The sequence below is a fragment of the Amia ocellicauda genome, chromosome 11 (assembly GCF_036373705.1).
Source record: "Amia ocellicauda isolate fAmiCal2 chromosome 11, fAmiCal2.hap1, whole genome shotgun sequence".
Classification (NCBI taxonomy): domain Eukaryota; kingdom Metazoa; phylum Chordata; class Actinopteri; order Amiiformes; family Amiidae; genus Amia; species Amia ocellicauda.
Window position 1 is genome coordinate 24,551,070 of NC_089860.1, and position 15,158 is coordinate 24,566,227.

Consider the following 15,158-nt stretch of genomic DNA (forward strand, 5'->3'; position numbering starts at 1 on the left):
GCAATCCCTGTCTCCTCTTTCATCGCTGAAGTGTTTAGCATTGCCCAGCAAAAACCACCACACGTTTTTTCAATCTTCCAGCCTGGCGTCATTTGCGCTCTGAAAGAAGAGGCCGGGACTCGGATCACAGACAGAAACGAATGAGATGCGAGCGTCCTTTTGGAGGACACACACTGGCGGCCTTTAAGGGCTTATCTGAAAAGCTCAAGGCTGCCTTCACAGTCATAAGGAGTTTGTCTATAAATGCGATAAAAAGTAATTGCACTGCATGTCATTAACGGGGATCGGAGGGCAGGGGAACCGGGGGAAGGGGGGGCGGTGCATTCGAGCATTTTAATTCCATCTGTGGGCTGCCGATAAATAATAATGAGGTTTACTCCTGCCAGTCTCGCTGTATCGGTTCCTTCTAAGATCCGGAACGAGAAAAAACATCTGTGTGTGTGTGTGCGTGTGTGTCTGCGTGTCTGTGTGTGTGTGTGTGTGTGTGTGTGTGTCTGTGTGTGTGTGCATGTGTCTGTGTGTGTGTGTGTGTGTGTCTGTGTGTCTGTGTGCGTGTGTGCGCGTGTCTGCGTGTGTGTGTGTGTGTGTGTGTGTGTGTGTGAGCGTGAGAGTGTATGTGTTAATGTGTGTTGTGTGTGTTTGCTGGCCACATTGCACAGGTGAAAGAAGAGGTGGTGTCCAGCAGGTGAGCACAGCTTCGGTCAGGAATGGCAGCAGTGTCTTATGGTCTTCATTCCCGCTGTCCTGAGTTTTTCCTAATTCAACCCATCATTGGCATTGATCCGACCAGTTTGACAACACTTCCCAGTTCTGAAGGTGGTGACGATGAGGAGAGATCTACTGGTCTGCAGCCCTACAGGATGGGGGTTGTGCCGCCTTGAGGTACAGTAACCTATGAAGAAAAAGAAAGGAAATATCATTGTGTGCTTGTTGGATCATATAGGAGCTGCGCAGTGCATTGAATAAGTAGAGTAGAGAGTGTGCTGGCATTATAATAGCAGTGCCCAGTTGAGAATGAAATCCATCTCTTGCCACCGCGCATGTGCTCTTCATTCAAAACATAAAACAGCAATTACCAAGAATCTCTCCCTTTTTTCTTTTCCTGAGCTAAGCCGCTACTGAAGCAGCGAGTCTGGAGAAGGACTGAAACCTGCAGTCACGCCTAAGCTGAGACAGCATCACAGCACATGGGCAATGAAAAACATGTGCAGCTTCTTCTGTCCCATCTTTTCGAACGGGTTATTTATCCCGACCCAACTGACTCTCATCATAATTAATTCACTTTCTCTCGCGTGTCTTAAGTATCCCCTTTTTGCTCGGTATGTATGCCCTGCGATGAGATGTTTGACAGATCAGAATTGGTTTGCATCCAATATGAAATTAATTAACATAATTGTCCAATTTGCTCATAACGAGGTACGGCTGTGAGCCACTGTACCCGTGCTGTGTCTGGCAGTTTGAACATGTGACTTTACTACTTTGTTTCACTCGTTAGGCTTTCTAGTGTCCCTTTGACATTAATCCAAGATAATTCAAACTATCTATATGAAGAAAAAGACGAACAAGAAGAAAACAAAAACAATACAGTCTCAGAAAACTGAAAATGACAAAGCTGAACTGAAGACCGATTAGAAAAGGATAAACAAAAGCACTACAGAATTGCAGTGCAGCTAAAACAATGGAAGTGCCTTTTCGTAACTTTATGAGATTTTAGGGACTGCGGGGGCTGGAAGGCATGTTGTTCATATTCCAAACCCACATCCTTTGTGGGGACTGAGCTATGCGACTGAAGGAAGGTAATTGGCTTCTGCTGTGCTGCTCCACTAAAGTTGCTTTAACCCTTTCGGCACCTCAGCGGCATTCCTACCAATTAGTACACTCAATGTTCAAGGGAAATGAACAACGAACAGCCAATCAGGAGCTGATCTGAGGATGAAGCTGATGATTATGGTTAGGGTTGCTGTTGTTTTTCTATTACAGCGGATTCCTGCCTGTCCTGGTGGTCTTGTATTACAGTTCAGGAGGGACCGGGATGTAGATATTCTCTCCCCCCAATTCTCGGTCGCCCCCTCGTTCTGCCCTGTGGATGTGCTGCCTCCACACACGGGCCACAGGTGAAGTGCACACGCCTCGCAAGTTCCTGTTCTTGACATTTTTATGGCTGCTGAGGAATGCCAGCTCTATAGAGAGAGGCGCTCACAGCTGCTCTGCTCTCCACACAGCCTGAAGAGACTATTAAGGGGATTCGCCATTTAGAAAAAAACACACAAAAACCCACGCTTCTTGGTGATGTGACATCGAGCACGTGTTTCCCATTTTTATTGAATTTCTCTTTTTTCTTTTCTCCGCACTTCAAGAACAGCTGGCCATCAGATTGTTATGATGATCTTTCGTCTTCATTAAAGCCCAATAATCAGCCACGATGAACTCCCGGCCCCCATCTTCAATGGCATCATGGGAAGTGGGGCTTTGGATTGATCGTCTTCTCTGTGTGTGTATAGTGTGAAATCAGGGGGAAGCCTGCATGTGTTTCAGTTGACCTGTGGCAGTTGCTGACCGCAGCTCAGAAGAGCTGGCCCTCTCTCTCCCACAGTGTCTCACAAACCTCTCCTGACAGCTGCTCTGTAAACTGCACCTCCCTGCCTGCTGGTTTATAGTGTAGCTGCAGGACAAACCATGAATTTGACTTTATTGCCTGCAATTCTTTTATGGTTGTGATTTACACTTTATTATACATCGGTGTGTTAGCCAGCTCTGCATTACTGAGTATTCATTTATGCATTTACCTGTTTGTAAGTTTATGCCATGGTGATTGCTCTGTGTATGTATTGATGTTTGATTAGTTTAGTATTGTGAGTCGATTCAAGGAAAGGTAGATCCTGCACATTCACACACACATGGCAGTCACTAGGGCAACCAGGAAATCTGCAGGTTTACTATGGCAACTAAGGCAGAGGACACGATTCACGTCACATGACAGAAGAACTGTCAGCCGCTGTGTTGGCCAGTGATGGGCAGCCTCCCAGTTAAACAGGGGACACGCTTCTCCTTTCTCCGCCGGCGTATCTGTTTATTAGAAGGCTGATATTTAATTTGTTCCAGCATTTGATTTGCTGCTTATTAGCTGTGCTCCCTGCCAAGGCTGAACGCTTTGGCAAGGTTTCACTGAGGTTTTACTGTTCCCTTTTGCTGAATTCCAGGGCCTCAGAGCTGCAGACTCACTACAGCAACAGGTTTTATTCAGTAAGTACAGCGGAAGAACTGTAACTAAAATTATACAGTTACTTTATATGTAATCAACTGCTCACTGCACATGCTAAAATTATATTTCCTGTTACATTTCTCAATGGTGCATTATGGAAAGCCCACAGGTGTTTAAGCATCTCGCTAAAAATTACATATGCCATTCGATGCGGTGTGCGTGTGGTTTGAGAGCCTCTGAGAACAGCAGCCCCTGTATTCTCAGTTTCCACCTCTTTGTCTTCATCAGGGATGCACCACACCTCCGTCAGCCCTGAGATTCGCAGAGGCCGCGGAGAGCTGAAATGGGAAAGGCCTTTTTTTTATCATTTCATTTTAAGTCGATCAGATAAAATGTGAGAGCAGAGAGTTGAGCAGAGATACCTGCTAGTGTGTGTGTGTTTGTACGGGGTAGGGAAGGAAAACAAGTATGATATGTAAGGAGACATGTACAGTCTGTATCTGCACTGGCTCCCTATTTATCTAACCAATGTAGCATATCAGTAACATGTCAGTAGGTTTCCTGACAGTAGAGGTGCATGTTTAAAGTTGTAAATCTATCAAGACACAATGTAGGTACAAAATAGAGAGAGTTTATTTGCTTCTATTCAACATGAGTTTGTAAAACGAAGCTTTTTTTTATTTTATTTTTGCAGCTATTTAAATAAAATACAGACAGATTTATATGGGGGTGGGGGGGGCTTTGAAAATAGTAATTTCCCAGTTTGCTTTAGGAACATGATAGGAATATGGCTAAACATGAGAAGAAAATATTTGGCCCATCTTCCTCATCTGGTTACTAGTAATACATCCCAGAACCCCATCTAGCAGTTTCTTGAAGGATCCCAGAGTCAAACAGGTTGTGTAAAGGCGTCTTAAAAGCTCCTCCCCTTTTTGTCTTTAACCCTTTTGTTTGACTGCCAGAGGGAACGTAAGGCTGGTTGTTAAGGTGCATTGTTGGTTGCTAAGGTGAGGGATGTTAACAAACCCTATTATTGTGTGTAACGCTATTTGGACCGTAGTATTACAATAGCTGGGTGCATTTCAGTCAGAACATTTATGCGACAACACACTAATGCATGCTCTCTACCGATTACTCAGCCTCGCGCTGCACTCCAGCCGATGTCGGATTGGCAGCCGACTTAATTTATTAGGGACTTTAAGGTATCACCTTTCAAATCAGGAGCCGGTATTTACAAGCTCCCCCGGGTTCCATTAAACCCCGGCCTGAGCAGCACTGCACTGCTTCCTCGAGCTCGCTGAGCAGAAAGTCCATTGAGTGGAATTATCACCATATATCTTAATATCCATAATCAGCGAAGAAAATATTCCTTTTTGCCGTTCTGTGTCGTAGGTTGGGTTTCTCCTCTGGGGACACCGTTAGATTATTTTTTTGTCTGCACATGTATTGTGTAATAAATAATGCAGCTGCTATTGTATTTGCCTGGCATTCTGAAAACAAATCGTATCAATTAATCTGGATATAAAGGATATCTGCTCTAGAAGCTGAACCGTTATTGCTTCAGTTTTTCAGGATCCACTGCAATCATTTTCTTTTTTTTAATTTGGCCTTTGCATTACATTTAGTGGTGTGCATTTGGCTTATTTCTCTGGCCTCTTCTGCTTAATTGGAAGTCGTATTTTAAGAGCACACTGACAAGTAAATCAAGCCTCCTGCCTGATGTGTGAGCCCTGGTCTCCCGCCCACTCACACCCACGCACACACACACACACACACACACACACACACACACACACACACACAACAACAGAAGACACTCTCTGAGATGTAGGGGTGTGTCGTGAGAGACATCTCCTACAGCCAAGCATTATGTAAATCTTCTGGGATTACAGGGTAAAACTGTGTCACTTGCAGAACAAAACCCACGAAATGTCCAAAGTTACAGCAGAAAAGTGTCTTGTAAGCCATGCAACTCTCATTATCTTGTACGCACTTTCTTTTGTTTCCCATGTTTTGGTTGATGGTTCAGTTGCTTTACAACAGTGTTTATTGTATCCCAGACAAGCTTGTTACATTGCTGTTTTTCTTTTCCACTTGTATAAAATGTCGCTCTTGTTATAAACGAGAACTCAGGGATTTCCTTTCATTCTTTCTTGGGAACTTTCTCACAGAATATTGCTCCACAAAAAATAAAAATAAATGCTGAAACAAACAGCCAAGCCCAACTGTAATTTCTCCCCTGAAAAGGACATTTCACTTCTTTTTCTTCCATAGAGGCCCAGATATGTTGTCGTGCTACTTTGAAAAACAATGCAAAGGATTTATATCCCACCCTTAAAGAGGGGAGAGCCCGGTGTAATCAGAACAATCAGAATATTATTATTATTATTATTATTATTATTATTATTATTATTATTATTATTATTATTATATTTTATTATTTGTTTGATTCTTTACTCATACATTTGTGTCCCCTGTTGTCCCTTTCTGTCCTGTATTTGTCTAACGCTTCACTGATCTCATTGAACAGTACACTTCGAAAGAGGGGAGTGTGTGTGATGAGAAGCCTGCTGGTGGTACATGATTGCAAACACCATTATTTAAAACCAGAAATCTAGTTTTGTAACCTTTCCTGTGCGTTTGTGTGGGTGGCTGTGCAGGGCTGTGTGTATATATAAATAAACCAGACGATGGCAATGCATTCCAAGGCAGCGAGACAGATATTGCATAAACTAACGTGGAAGAAGGAAAGATCCATAGACAGAATTGTGTATCATCATTTTAAAATACTCCACTTGTAACACCTCATCTGCCTTTCTGCAAGCCGAGCTTGATGTCCAACATATATAAAACTCCACAGGGCAGAGACAGTGAGCAGGCACCCATGTGTCAGGGTGTCATTATGTGCCAGTGGAAGAACTGTGCAAGCGATTAAAACAAACCCTCAAAACAAATCACACAGAAACATGTGTCAGCGAACTGTAGGAGAATACACGGAGGGGCAGAGCAAGGTATAATAATTATACTAGAAACACCACACCGGGTCTCCTGCACCCAGGGCTGTGTCCGAGGAATGAATGATCCTTTATATGATACATGCCGTGGAACATAATTCAATGCCTGTCAAAAGGCACAGACCTCCAAAAGTCAAGTCAAATGCTAGCCTGTATGGCAGTGTGTTTAACATATCATCATAATATTTCAATTAGGAGCGACATGGAGGAAATTTGTAGCACAAACCTTCAGTGTCACCGGGGTATAAAAACAGGGGGGGTTTGAGCCTGCAGCTCTTCTCCTTCGTGTAAGATTAAAAGTTATGGGGTAATAAATCAGACTTCTGTTGTGGAGTGCCCTCAACAGGCTACAGCATTGAGCCTTTGAGGGCAACAGGTAGCCAAGAAAAGGAAGATTTAATTAAATCAATTAATCGATCAACAATATTTAAATGAATAAATATGAGCTGCTTAGGCTACATCAGGACAATATTGAGAGTGCAATTGTGCCACCTACTGGTGCAATTCCTTCCACATTGGTTTGAATTACAGGACACTGAGGGAAGGGTGTGTCAGACTGTAGCAGCTACAGACACAGCACTACTTGGATTAGAACGGCATGAGCAATATTAGTCCGTCAGATGTTTTCTTCAATAAGAGCTACTTCATAATAATAATAATTCAATTTTTGGAAATATATATAATGTCAAGACTTTTTATTTTTGCTAAAGAAATTTATTTTAAATGATCCTTTCCTGTAAACTGATGTCCTTATATGAAGAAGTTTGTTTATGCCATAAACATTTACACTGCTGTTCTTACACACTTACTCAATGAACTGCATTGAACTGGTGCAGTGTAGTCCCTTCTCTCTGCTGGAAACTCAACAGGAAATACTGCATCTGTATTGCACTTCCTCTAAAACATGTACTCTACCTTTTGTTTCACATCAAAGGCACCGACATGGTAGCTAGTAGCTTATAATTTACCCTCCTCTGATCCCTTGGAAGAATACAGTTTGAGCTCATTTAGAAAGGTGCCCCGTATCATTTTCCCAGCATCATTTGTCCAGTAGCTTTTAGGAATGTACTTCTCTTGTGTTTCAGATTTTCTTCTTGCAGGTCAGAGCAGTTAGTGAAGCTTCCAGCCCTCCGGCTCTGACCTATTTTAAAAGATAGACATCCTGCACACGGTCCTAAATATCCCATTAATAGATGCTGCTGTTACGAAGCACTGGAGTCATCCTTAAAAACCTGCTTCTTAACACCTGTATCCATCCTGCCACTGGACAGAGTCATCCTGTCTGGATCCTATCCTATCTGTGGTTTGAGCATCCCTGACTCTCCTGGTCTGGGCTTCCTCCTGCAGGGCTCTTCTAATCCCAGAACCTAATGCATGTTTTCAATAACGGCCTCACCTGACAGCCCTCCGACCTGAGGAGCGCAGCCCCCTCTTCAAGGGCACCACAGATGGCCAGTTTGTGCTGTGTTTGTAGAGCTGCTCAGAGCCTCTGCAGCACCTGCTCTTTTTATTGTTATTTATGTTTTTATTGATGGTTTTAATTAGCCACGCTTTGTTTGTTTCTTGTTAACTTCTCAGGACTTATTTCTCACAAGTGCAACAAGCGGAAACAAGTGAAGTGCCCTTCAGTTTAAGCACAGCCCCTCCATGCCTCAGCAGTCTGGCGTGTTGTCCCCTCCATCACCCACACTGCACTGCTGCCTGGTGACAGAGGCAGCTTGGCTCAGAGCATCTCCGTGTGCCTCGGTCGGGTGTGTTCCTTGTGCCTGTGTCGCCTTGGTAGCTGTACGGTAGTATGTACTGGGAAAACGCTGATGCACCATCATCAAGGTTTTCCCAGGATCCAATGCAGTAATGCAGGGCAGTGTGGCAATGGGTGGCTGTGCAGCCCCCGTGCAATGACCCGACCTAGCCTTTCTCAGGCTAATAAACACCAGTCTGAATAATAATGGGCATAAAGAACATCAAATAGAGGGAAAGAGAAACAGATGTGCGAAACCTCTCCCTAAAAATGAAAAAAAAATGAAAAATGGCCTGCTGTCTACCTGTAAGATAAAGGCACAAAAAGACAATCATCTGCACTCAGAAAAATCACGCTGTTTCTGCTAAGCCTACCATTGTGTGCATCTATGAACAGAGATCTGGTTAAAAACACACACAAAAAACAACTGAAAAATCAATAACCAGTGGATCAATAGGGTATGCCTGTGGGTAACTGGCAGGGGAGCCAGGAAAACCTTGAAATCCTGTCCATCATTGAGCCGCTGCTTGTTTCTGCATGTCTGTGCTGCTCTGGGGTCACGGGACATTACCTAGTAAGTGGCAGACAGGTGTGTGTTCCTGGCAGGAAGGGTAATCTTGCTGCATTTCGCTGTAGAACGTGGGATTTCAGGTCGGGCTGCCGCGGTGCTTACAAAGCTCAGACTGAAGAGACAGCGGAGTGATTCAAAGCACATGCAAAGTGTCTGTTAATTGTGGTTGTGGGAAAGCCCAGACAGGTATTTAGGCGACGTGAGCACACAGAAGTGTACTAATGTCTCGGCTGAAGTGTTGACTGTCTGAGAGACTGGCTGCCACAATGGAACGTGTAAGGCTGTGAAGTGCATTGGACAACACAAGGATTGATTTAAATACAGGCAAATATATCCAAAAATCTTTAATGAGGGATTCACAAGCTCCACCCTGTATCCCCGTATAATTTTCCTTTTTTTTCCTTTTTCTTTTTTTCAGATTAGTTCACTGGCAGCGATGCAAATTAATACATCTTGCGTTCTAGGTGTCATCAGAATAAACAAAACAGTCTCACGGTCTGCGAGAGCGACATCGCTCTGTCTGTGACAGAGTTTATACATTCCACAAGTGTTGCATGGATTCTCTACTGGATGAACTCGAGAGCTGTTTCATTTGAAGAGAAAATCTCTCCAGACAGCTCATAGACCTGACTCCACATCAGTTTTATGAAACAAACAAGCTTTCAGGGCTCAGTGGAGCTTTGTGCTGCAGTCAGTGTTGCTGTTCACATCCCTTCACAATCATACTTAACCACAGAAGCAGTCAATCTGCTGGGCTCCCCAGTGTGAAGTCACTGGTGTTAGGTCTGATAAACCTGTACAGGACTCACCTGAAGTATAATTAAAGCTTGCAGCTATTAATAGATATGTGCTGCATTTGCCATCCAGCCTGCCTAAGTCATTCACTGTGGAAAGCCTTTTTGTGTAGAAGCAAATGTATTTATATAAAAAAATTTCGCGCTCAGTTTAATTCATTAAATGTTTCTGTGTTGTCGATGTGTCCATCCCTTGGCAGTGTTCATGGAGCACTGGCTGGGGACTTACAAATGTGTACTCTGCTCAAAGCTGTAATTTGTATTTGACTCTCTCTATCACTACTATATGGCTGCTACAGGAGATCCCTGTGCTCACCGTGCCTCTCTGTGTTTGTGTGCAGTGTGCGGCTGTGACTTGGCCCGATCGGGCTTCTTCCAGAAGAATGGGGAGTACATCTGCACTTCGGACTACCAGCGCCTGTATGGCACCAAGTGTGACAGCTGTGGGGATTTCATCACCGGGGAGGTGGTCTCCGCCCTGGGCCGCACCTACCACCCCAAGTGCTTTGTCTGCAGCGTGTGCAGGTAAGCAGCCTGTGTCCCCTAGTAAGGCCCCCACTGTTTTGCAGTCTGACGTGAAACACAACCCAGGTGAAATGCGGGGAATGCTCTCTGTTCCACAGGTGTAAGTCAGACTATACAGAGCAGTGGTGGGCACCTGTGGGATATATTCAGGACTCTTCCCTCTTCATGTGTTTGGGAGCTTTTAAACACCAACCCTTCAGCTGAGGTAACAGCTGACTGAGAAGCAGAAGCCCGAAAATCTGGCCTGATTCTAGAATACTTTTTTCTTCTTCTTTTCATTTCTTTGTTTATTCTTCTCAAAATGTTTCAGAGCCACATTGTATAACAGCACGTTACACAACACTGCCTCTGCAGAGGTGGCCGTTGGGACAATAAAGTGGGCGATGCATTAGACGCTGTTTTTGTTAGTTCTTTATTATTCATTTGCAGTGTGAGTCAGCTGTGGGGAAAATTGACCACAACTTAGTTAAATCATTGAATATGTGTGTAATTTACAGTGGTGTGCTGGTTTATTATTATTTAAAGAACACTTAGCACAACATCTTATTTATTTTACAACTCCCTGCCTTTTGTTGTTTATTTTTTTGTTGTGGGTGTTTTTTTTTCTCAAATTAATTTAGACATTTCAAACCTGGAAGCCTTACATATCATACATCTGGGACACGTCTGCTGTTTGAAACACTTAACGAAGGGTTACAGACTTTCCTGTTATGAAAAGGTGCAGGGGAGGCGGAGGAGCTCTGAGGGCTGTTTCTCCACTTCCCACATTTTTTTCGGTTTTGGAGATTAATTTGATAAGATGTTACTATAACCATACACAACCGCCTGCAATGCACCCTCACAATGAACGCGCTGAAGTGAACAGCCATGTGCAGGGGCAGCACGCTACCTGCTTATCCAGGAGCTTTCAAGGAGTCTGTGTCTCTTTACTGCAGACTGCTGCTGCTACCAACATTGTTTTGCCCGCTGTATCCTTGCACATCTGTACTCTTAGTATCAGCATTTCTGGGGTTACTAAATAAGATCCGGTGTGTCTTCAAATATTTATTCGACAAATCATATGCATTAAAAAACATCTTGCACAGCAGTGAAAAGACGTTGACGTGGTCTTGATCTATAACGTGTGACTTTCTCTGGAAGACTAAAACAAGCATTGACAGCAGTTTGTTATTTCCATATTCACTTTAGAGGATGCCTTCTTACAGCGGGAGCTGTGACATTGTGAGAGCACAGCACCGCACTGGGAAGGAAAGCAAAATAGGCATGGGCACAACACAGCACACTATACTGTAGAGGCTGGTTAAGGGGGTCTGCTCAGAAAAGCAATACTAAATAAAGAAATATACATGATACATATGTGTAAATAAGTCCTCAGCTACAAACACTTGTGTGGCGGAATTCCAGAAAGAGCTCACGTGTCCCTGCTGTCCTCATGGAGATCTGTATCGAGTGTCTTCCACACCAGACAGTCCAGGAAAACAACAATGGGACGTTACTATTATCCTCGATGTGCAGCTTTCTCTGGACTGTTTTGCAGACATTCTCTTGCAGGGAGATTAACAAGTGTCTCAAAATGGACACATTTAAAAAAATAAGGTCATGTAAACTGTCGTCTGGTAGGAAATACAGATTAATATCTTTATTAAAAAAAAAATAGGCCATCCGTGTCCGCTTGCCTGTATTCTGCTCAGAGACCCTGCAACACAGGCATTGAGGAATCAGCAGGCTGGCATGCCGGGTGCAAGAGCCACCCTGAACAGTTCACAGGGGGCATGGAGAATTGTATTTCCCTCCTAAAGCAAATACAGTCTTTGTAGCTAAGATGTGACTATAAAAGGTTTTTACAGCCCCGGCACCAGCTGTGAGGGTATTTTTGGACTGTCAGGGGAACAGCTGTTTCTATATTCGGATGCTGTCTAAAGTGAGGCAGGATGAGAGAGGGCCAGTGGAGGATGAAGACACGACACACCAGCAGACATTTCTCAGAAAAGGACATTTAAAAAGCACGCCTTGTCACACAGAGTCGGCAGAAGGGAAGGGAGTTCAAACCCCATACAAAGAAATAATAAAAACATAATTACAACAGAAAATTCTGCGGTATGTTAAAATCGCTAGTGTGTCACTCAGTACAATCATACTGTATGGCTCAATTGCTCTTCATTCGAAAGTGAGGTGCTGAATAGCGAAAATATTCTAGCCGCATCGCTCTCAAAGCCAGTGTTTATTCTCACCAGAACGAGGCAATTTTTCCCCGTATGGTGCTTCAGTAAACTGCTTCCTCAGTCCAAGTTAATGCACGCATGATATTACATCATAGTGTTCTGCTCATGCCCTTTTGTTGTTGTTGTTGTGAAAAGGCTTTTATCCCAGAAATGGCATGCCTCTCTCCGTGCAGAGCATCCATGCAGTACCAGTGATGCGCCTTGGTTTGAGTGCTGCACTCTCCCTTGGCTCCTGTGCCACCGTGCCTGGTCCTGTGCCAGCTGTCTGAAGCAGCGTTGTGCTCTGCACTCGTTCCTCCCATCTCTATCCACAGTTCAAAGTGGCTTTCAAGTCCCTCTGCTCTCGGCCCTGTCTTTCTGATGAGTCAACTGTGGCGTCTCAGTGCTTTCTTTTTCTTTCTTTCTTTCTTTCTCGTTTTCTTTTTTCTTTTCTCTTTATTTCTTCTTCTTCATATAAATAGTTTGAATTATCTCAAATTAATGTCAAAGGGACACTACATGTGCAGGAAGAAAGGCTTCCTCACCAGTGACACAAAGTAGTAATGCCACATGTTCAAACTGCCAAAAACAGCATAGATACAGTGGCTCATTAGAAACAAAATGGACAATGAAATGTATTAATATTATTGGATGCATATCATTCTTTGTCTTTGTCTTTGTCCTCTTCTTGCAGAGGTTCTGCAAGACGAATTTAAAGAGTTAGGAAAGAAACTAAAGAGCAGAACCTCCATGGTAGTTTTCTCTGAAATACTTCCAATACCATGTGCCAGGCCAGGGAGACAGGCTGAGATTAGAGTTTAAGTTTAACACGTGGTTGAAATCTTGGTGTAGGGAAGAGGGTTTTAGATTTATGGAGCATTGGTCTTTCTTCTGGAATAGATGGGACCTGTACAAACCGGACGGTCTACATCTAAACAGAAGGGGGGCTAATGCATTGGGAGAACGTATGGGCAGAGAAATTGAGAAACTTTTAAACTAGGGACCAGGCAGGCAGGGAGCTTTGACAATGGGAGATGTTCCTCACAATATGGTTTGCAGATCAAGGGCAAAAATTGAAGTATCTTGGAAAATTAACAAGATGTGGCAAATGTTCTAAATGAGTATTTCACAGAGGTTTTTACAAAAGAAATACAGATAACATGCCACAGGTTAACAACCAGTCCAGTCAAACCCTAAGAGAGATCAGGATAAATGAGGAGGAGGTACTACAGGGACTAGCAGAATTAAAATCAAACAAATCACCTGGGCCAGATGGTATATTTCCAACAATACTTAAAGAAATGAGGGAAATTATTTATAGGCCGCTTACTAAAATATTCCAAATGACACTTAGAACAGGGGATGTGCCAACTGACTGGAAGATGGCAAATGTTATACCAATCCACAAGAAAGGGGACAAAACTGAGCCAGGAAATTACAGACCAATCAGTCTGTTTATTATAATGTTTTGAACATGCAACTGCAGCTGTGGATCATGTGAAAGCATATGATATGATATACTTAGATTTTCAAAAAGCTTTTGATAAGGTTCCACACCAAAGACTGATCCTCAAATTGGAAGCTGTAGGCATTCAGGGTAATGTAAGTAGATGGATTATGAACTGGTTGATGTCTAGCAAACAGAGGGTGTCGATTAGAGGAGTCGCTTCTAACTGCAGTGAGGTTGTTAGTGGAGTTCCACAGGGATCAGTACTAGGGCCTTTGCTTTTTCTAATCTATATTAATGATCTGGACTCTGGGATAGTTAGCAACTTGTCAAATTTACAGATGATACTAAAATCAGCTCAGCAGATACAATCATGGCAGCACAGGCTATTCAAAGGGACTCAGATAATATTCAGTTGTGGGCCGACACCTGGCAGATGAAATTCAATGTGGACAAGTGCAAGGTATTACATGCAGGTAACAAAAATGTCCACTATAATTACACTATAGGAGGAATAGAACTAGATGAAGTAACGCATGAGAAAGACCTAGGAGTCTATGTGGACTCCTCACTTTCTCCATCCAAACAATGTGGGGAAGCAATAAAAAGGCAAACAGAGTGTTAGGGTATATTGTCAAAAGTGTAGAATTGAGAACAAGGGCAGTGATGTTCAGACTGTACAATGCACTAGTTAGAGCTCATCTGGATACTGTGTACAGTTCTGGGCTCCACACTTCAAGAAGGATATCGCTGCTCTAGAGGCAGTTCAGAGGAGAGCAACCAGACTTATTCCAGGTCTGAAGGGAATGTCCTACTGAGAGACTGAGGAACTGAACCTTTTCACCCTGGAACAGAGGAGACTATGTGGGGACTTGATTCAAGTCTTCAAAATCATGAAAGGCATCGACCACATCAAACCAGAGGAGCTTTTCCAGATCAGCAGGGACACACGCACCCGGGGACACTAATGGAAATTGGGCTTCAAGGCATTCAAAATGGAAAACAGGAGACACTTCTTCACACAGAGAGTCGTCACAATGTAGACAAACTCCCCAGCGATGTGGTTGAAGCTGAAAATTTGGGAACATTTAAAAATAGACTGGATAGGATCCTTGGATCACTTAGTTATTAATGGACACCAAACGAGCACGATGGGTCGAATGGCCTCCTCTCGTTTGTAAACTTTCTTATGTTCTTTTCTCATGTTCTTCTTATGTCCCTTATAGGCCAGGCAGTGCCAGAGCCGAATGGGGAATTCCTCTGTGCGGTTAATGGTGAATTACGGAACTGTAAAGGTCTGACAGAGAATGCTGCACAGCTGCTGTAGCGAGGGGTGAATGAAAAAGCGTATTTTCAAGAAATGATTTTGCATTGACAAGCCTCCGATGTACCTAGGCACTCAGTTTAGGGCATCTAGGCTGATTGCCAGTATATTACGTGAGTGCTTCAGCGCTGAATCATTTTCAAAATCAAAATATTGCTCGGTTTCCTTTCACTCCTGGCAAATTTTAGAAAGCTTAAAGCAATTAGCATTTGATTCATTTCAACTTTCTGATCCTCTGGTTATCCATTTGCAATGAGTTCTGGGATTGCTTCATTGCCAATTCAAGGTAACAAAGTACCCAATGGGATATTCCTGACAGCATCGATTTGTAACATCTAA

The 15,158-nt window shown here is 43.3% G+C and overlaps 1 protein-coding gene across 1 annotated transcript in view; it reads left to right on the plus strand.

Moving 5' to 3' along the window:
- Positions 1-15,158, plus strand: part of ablim3 (actin binding LIM protein family, member 3) — a 91,323-nt gene that overhangs the window by 36,069 nt on the left and 40,096 nt on the right. Inside the window, exon 3 of the mRNA XM_066717074.1 lies at positions 9,664-9,847. Coding sequence (XP_066573171.1) covers positions 9,664-9,847 — 184 coding nt within the window. The remainder of the gene's footprint in view (positions 1-9,663; positions 9,848-15,158) is intronic.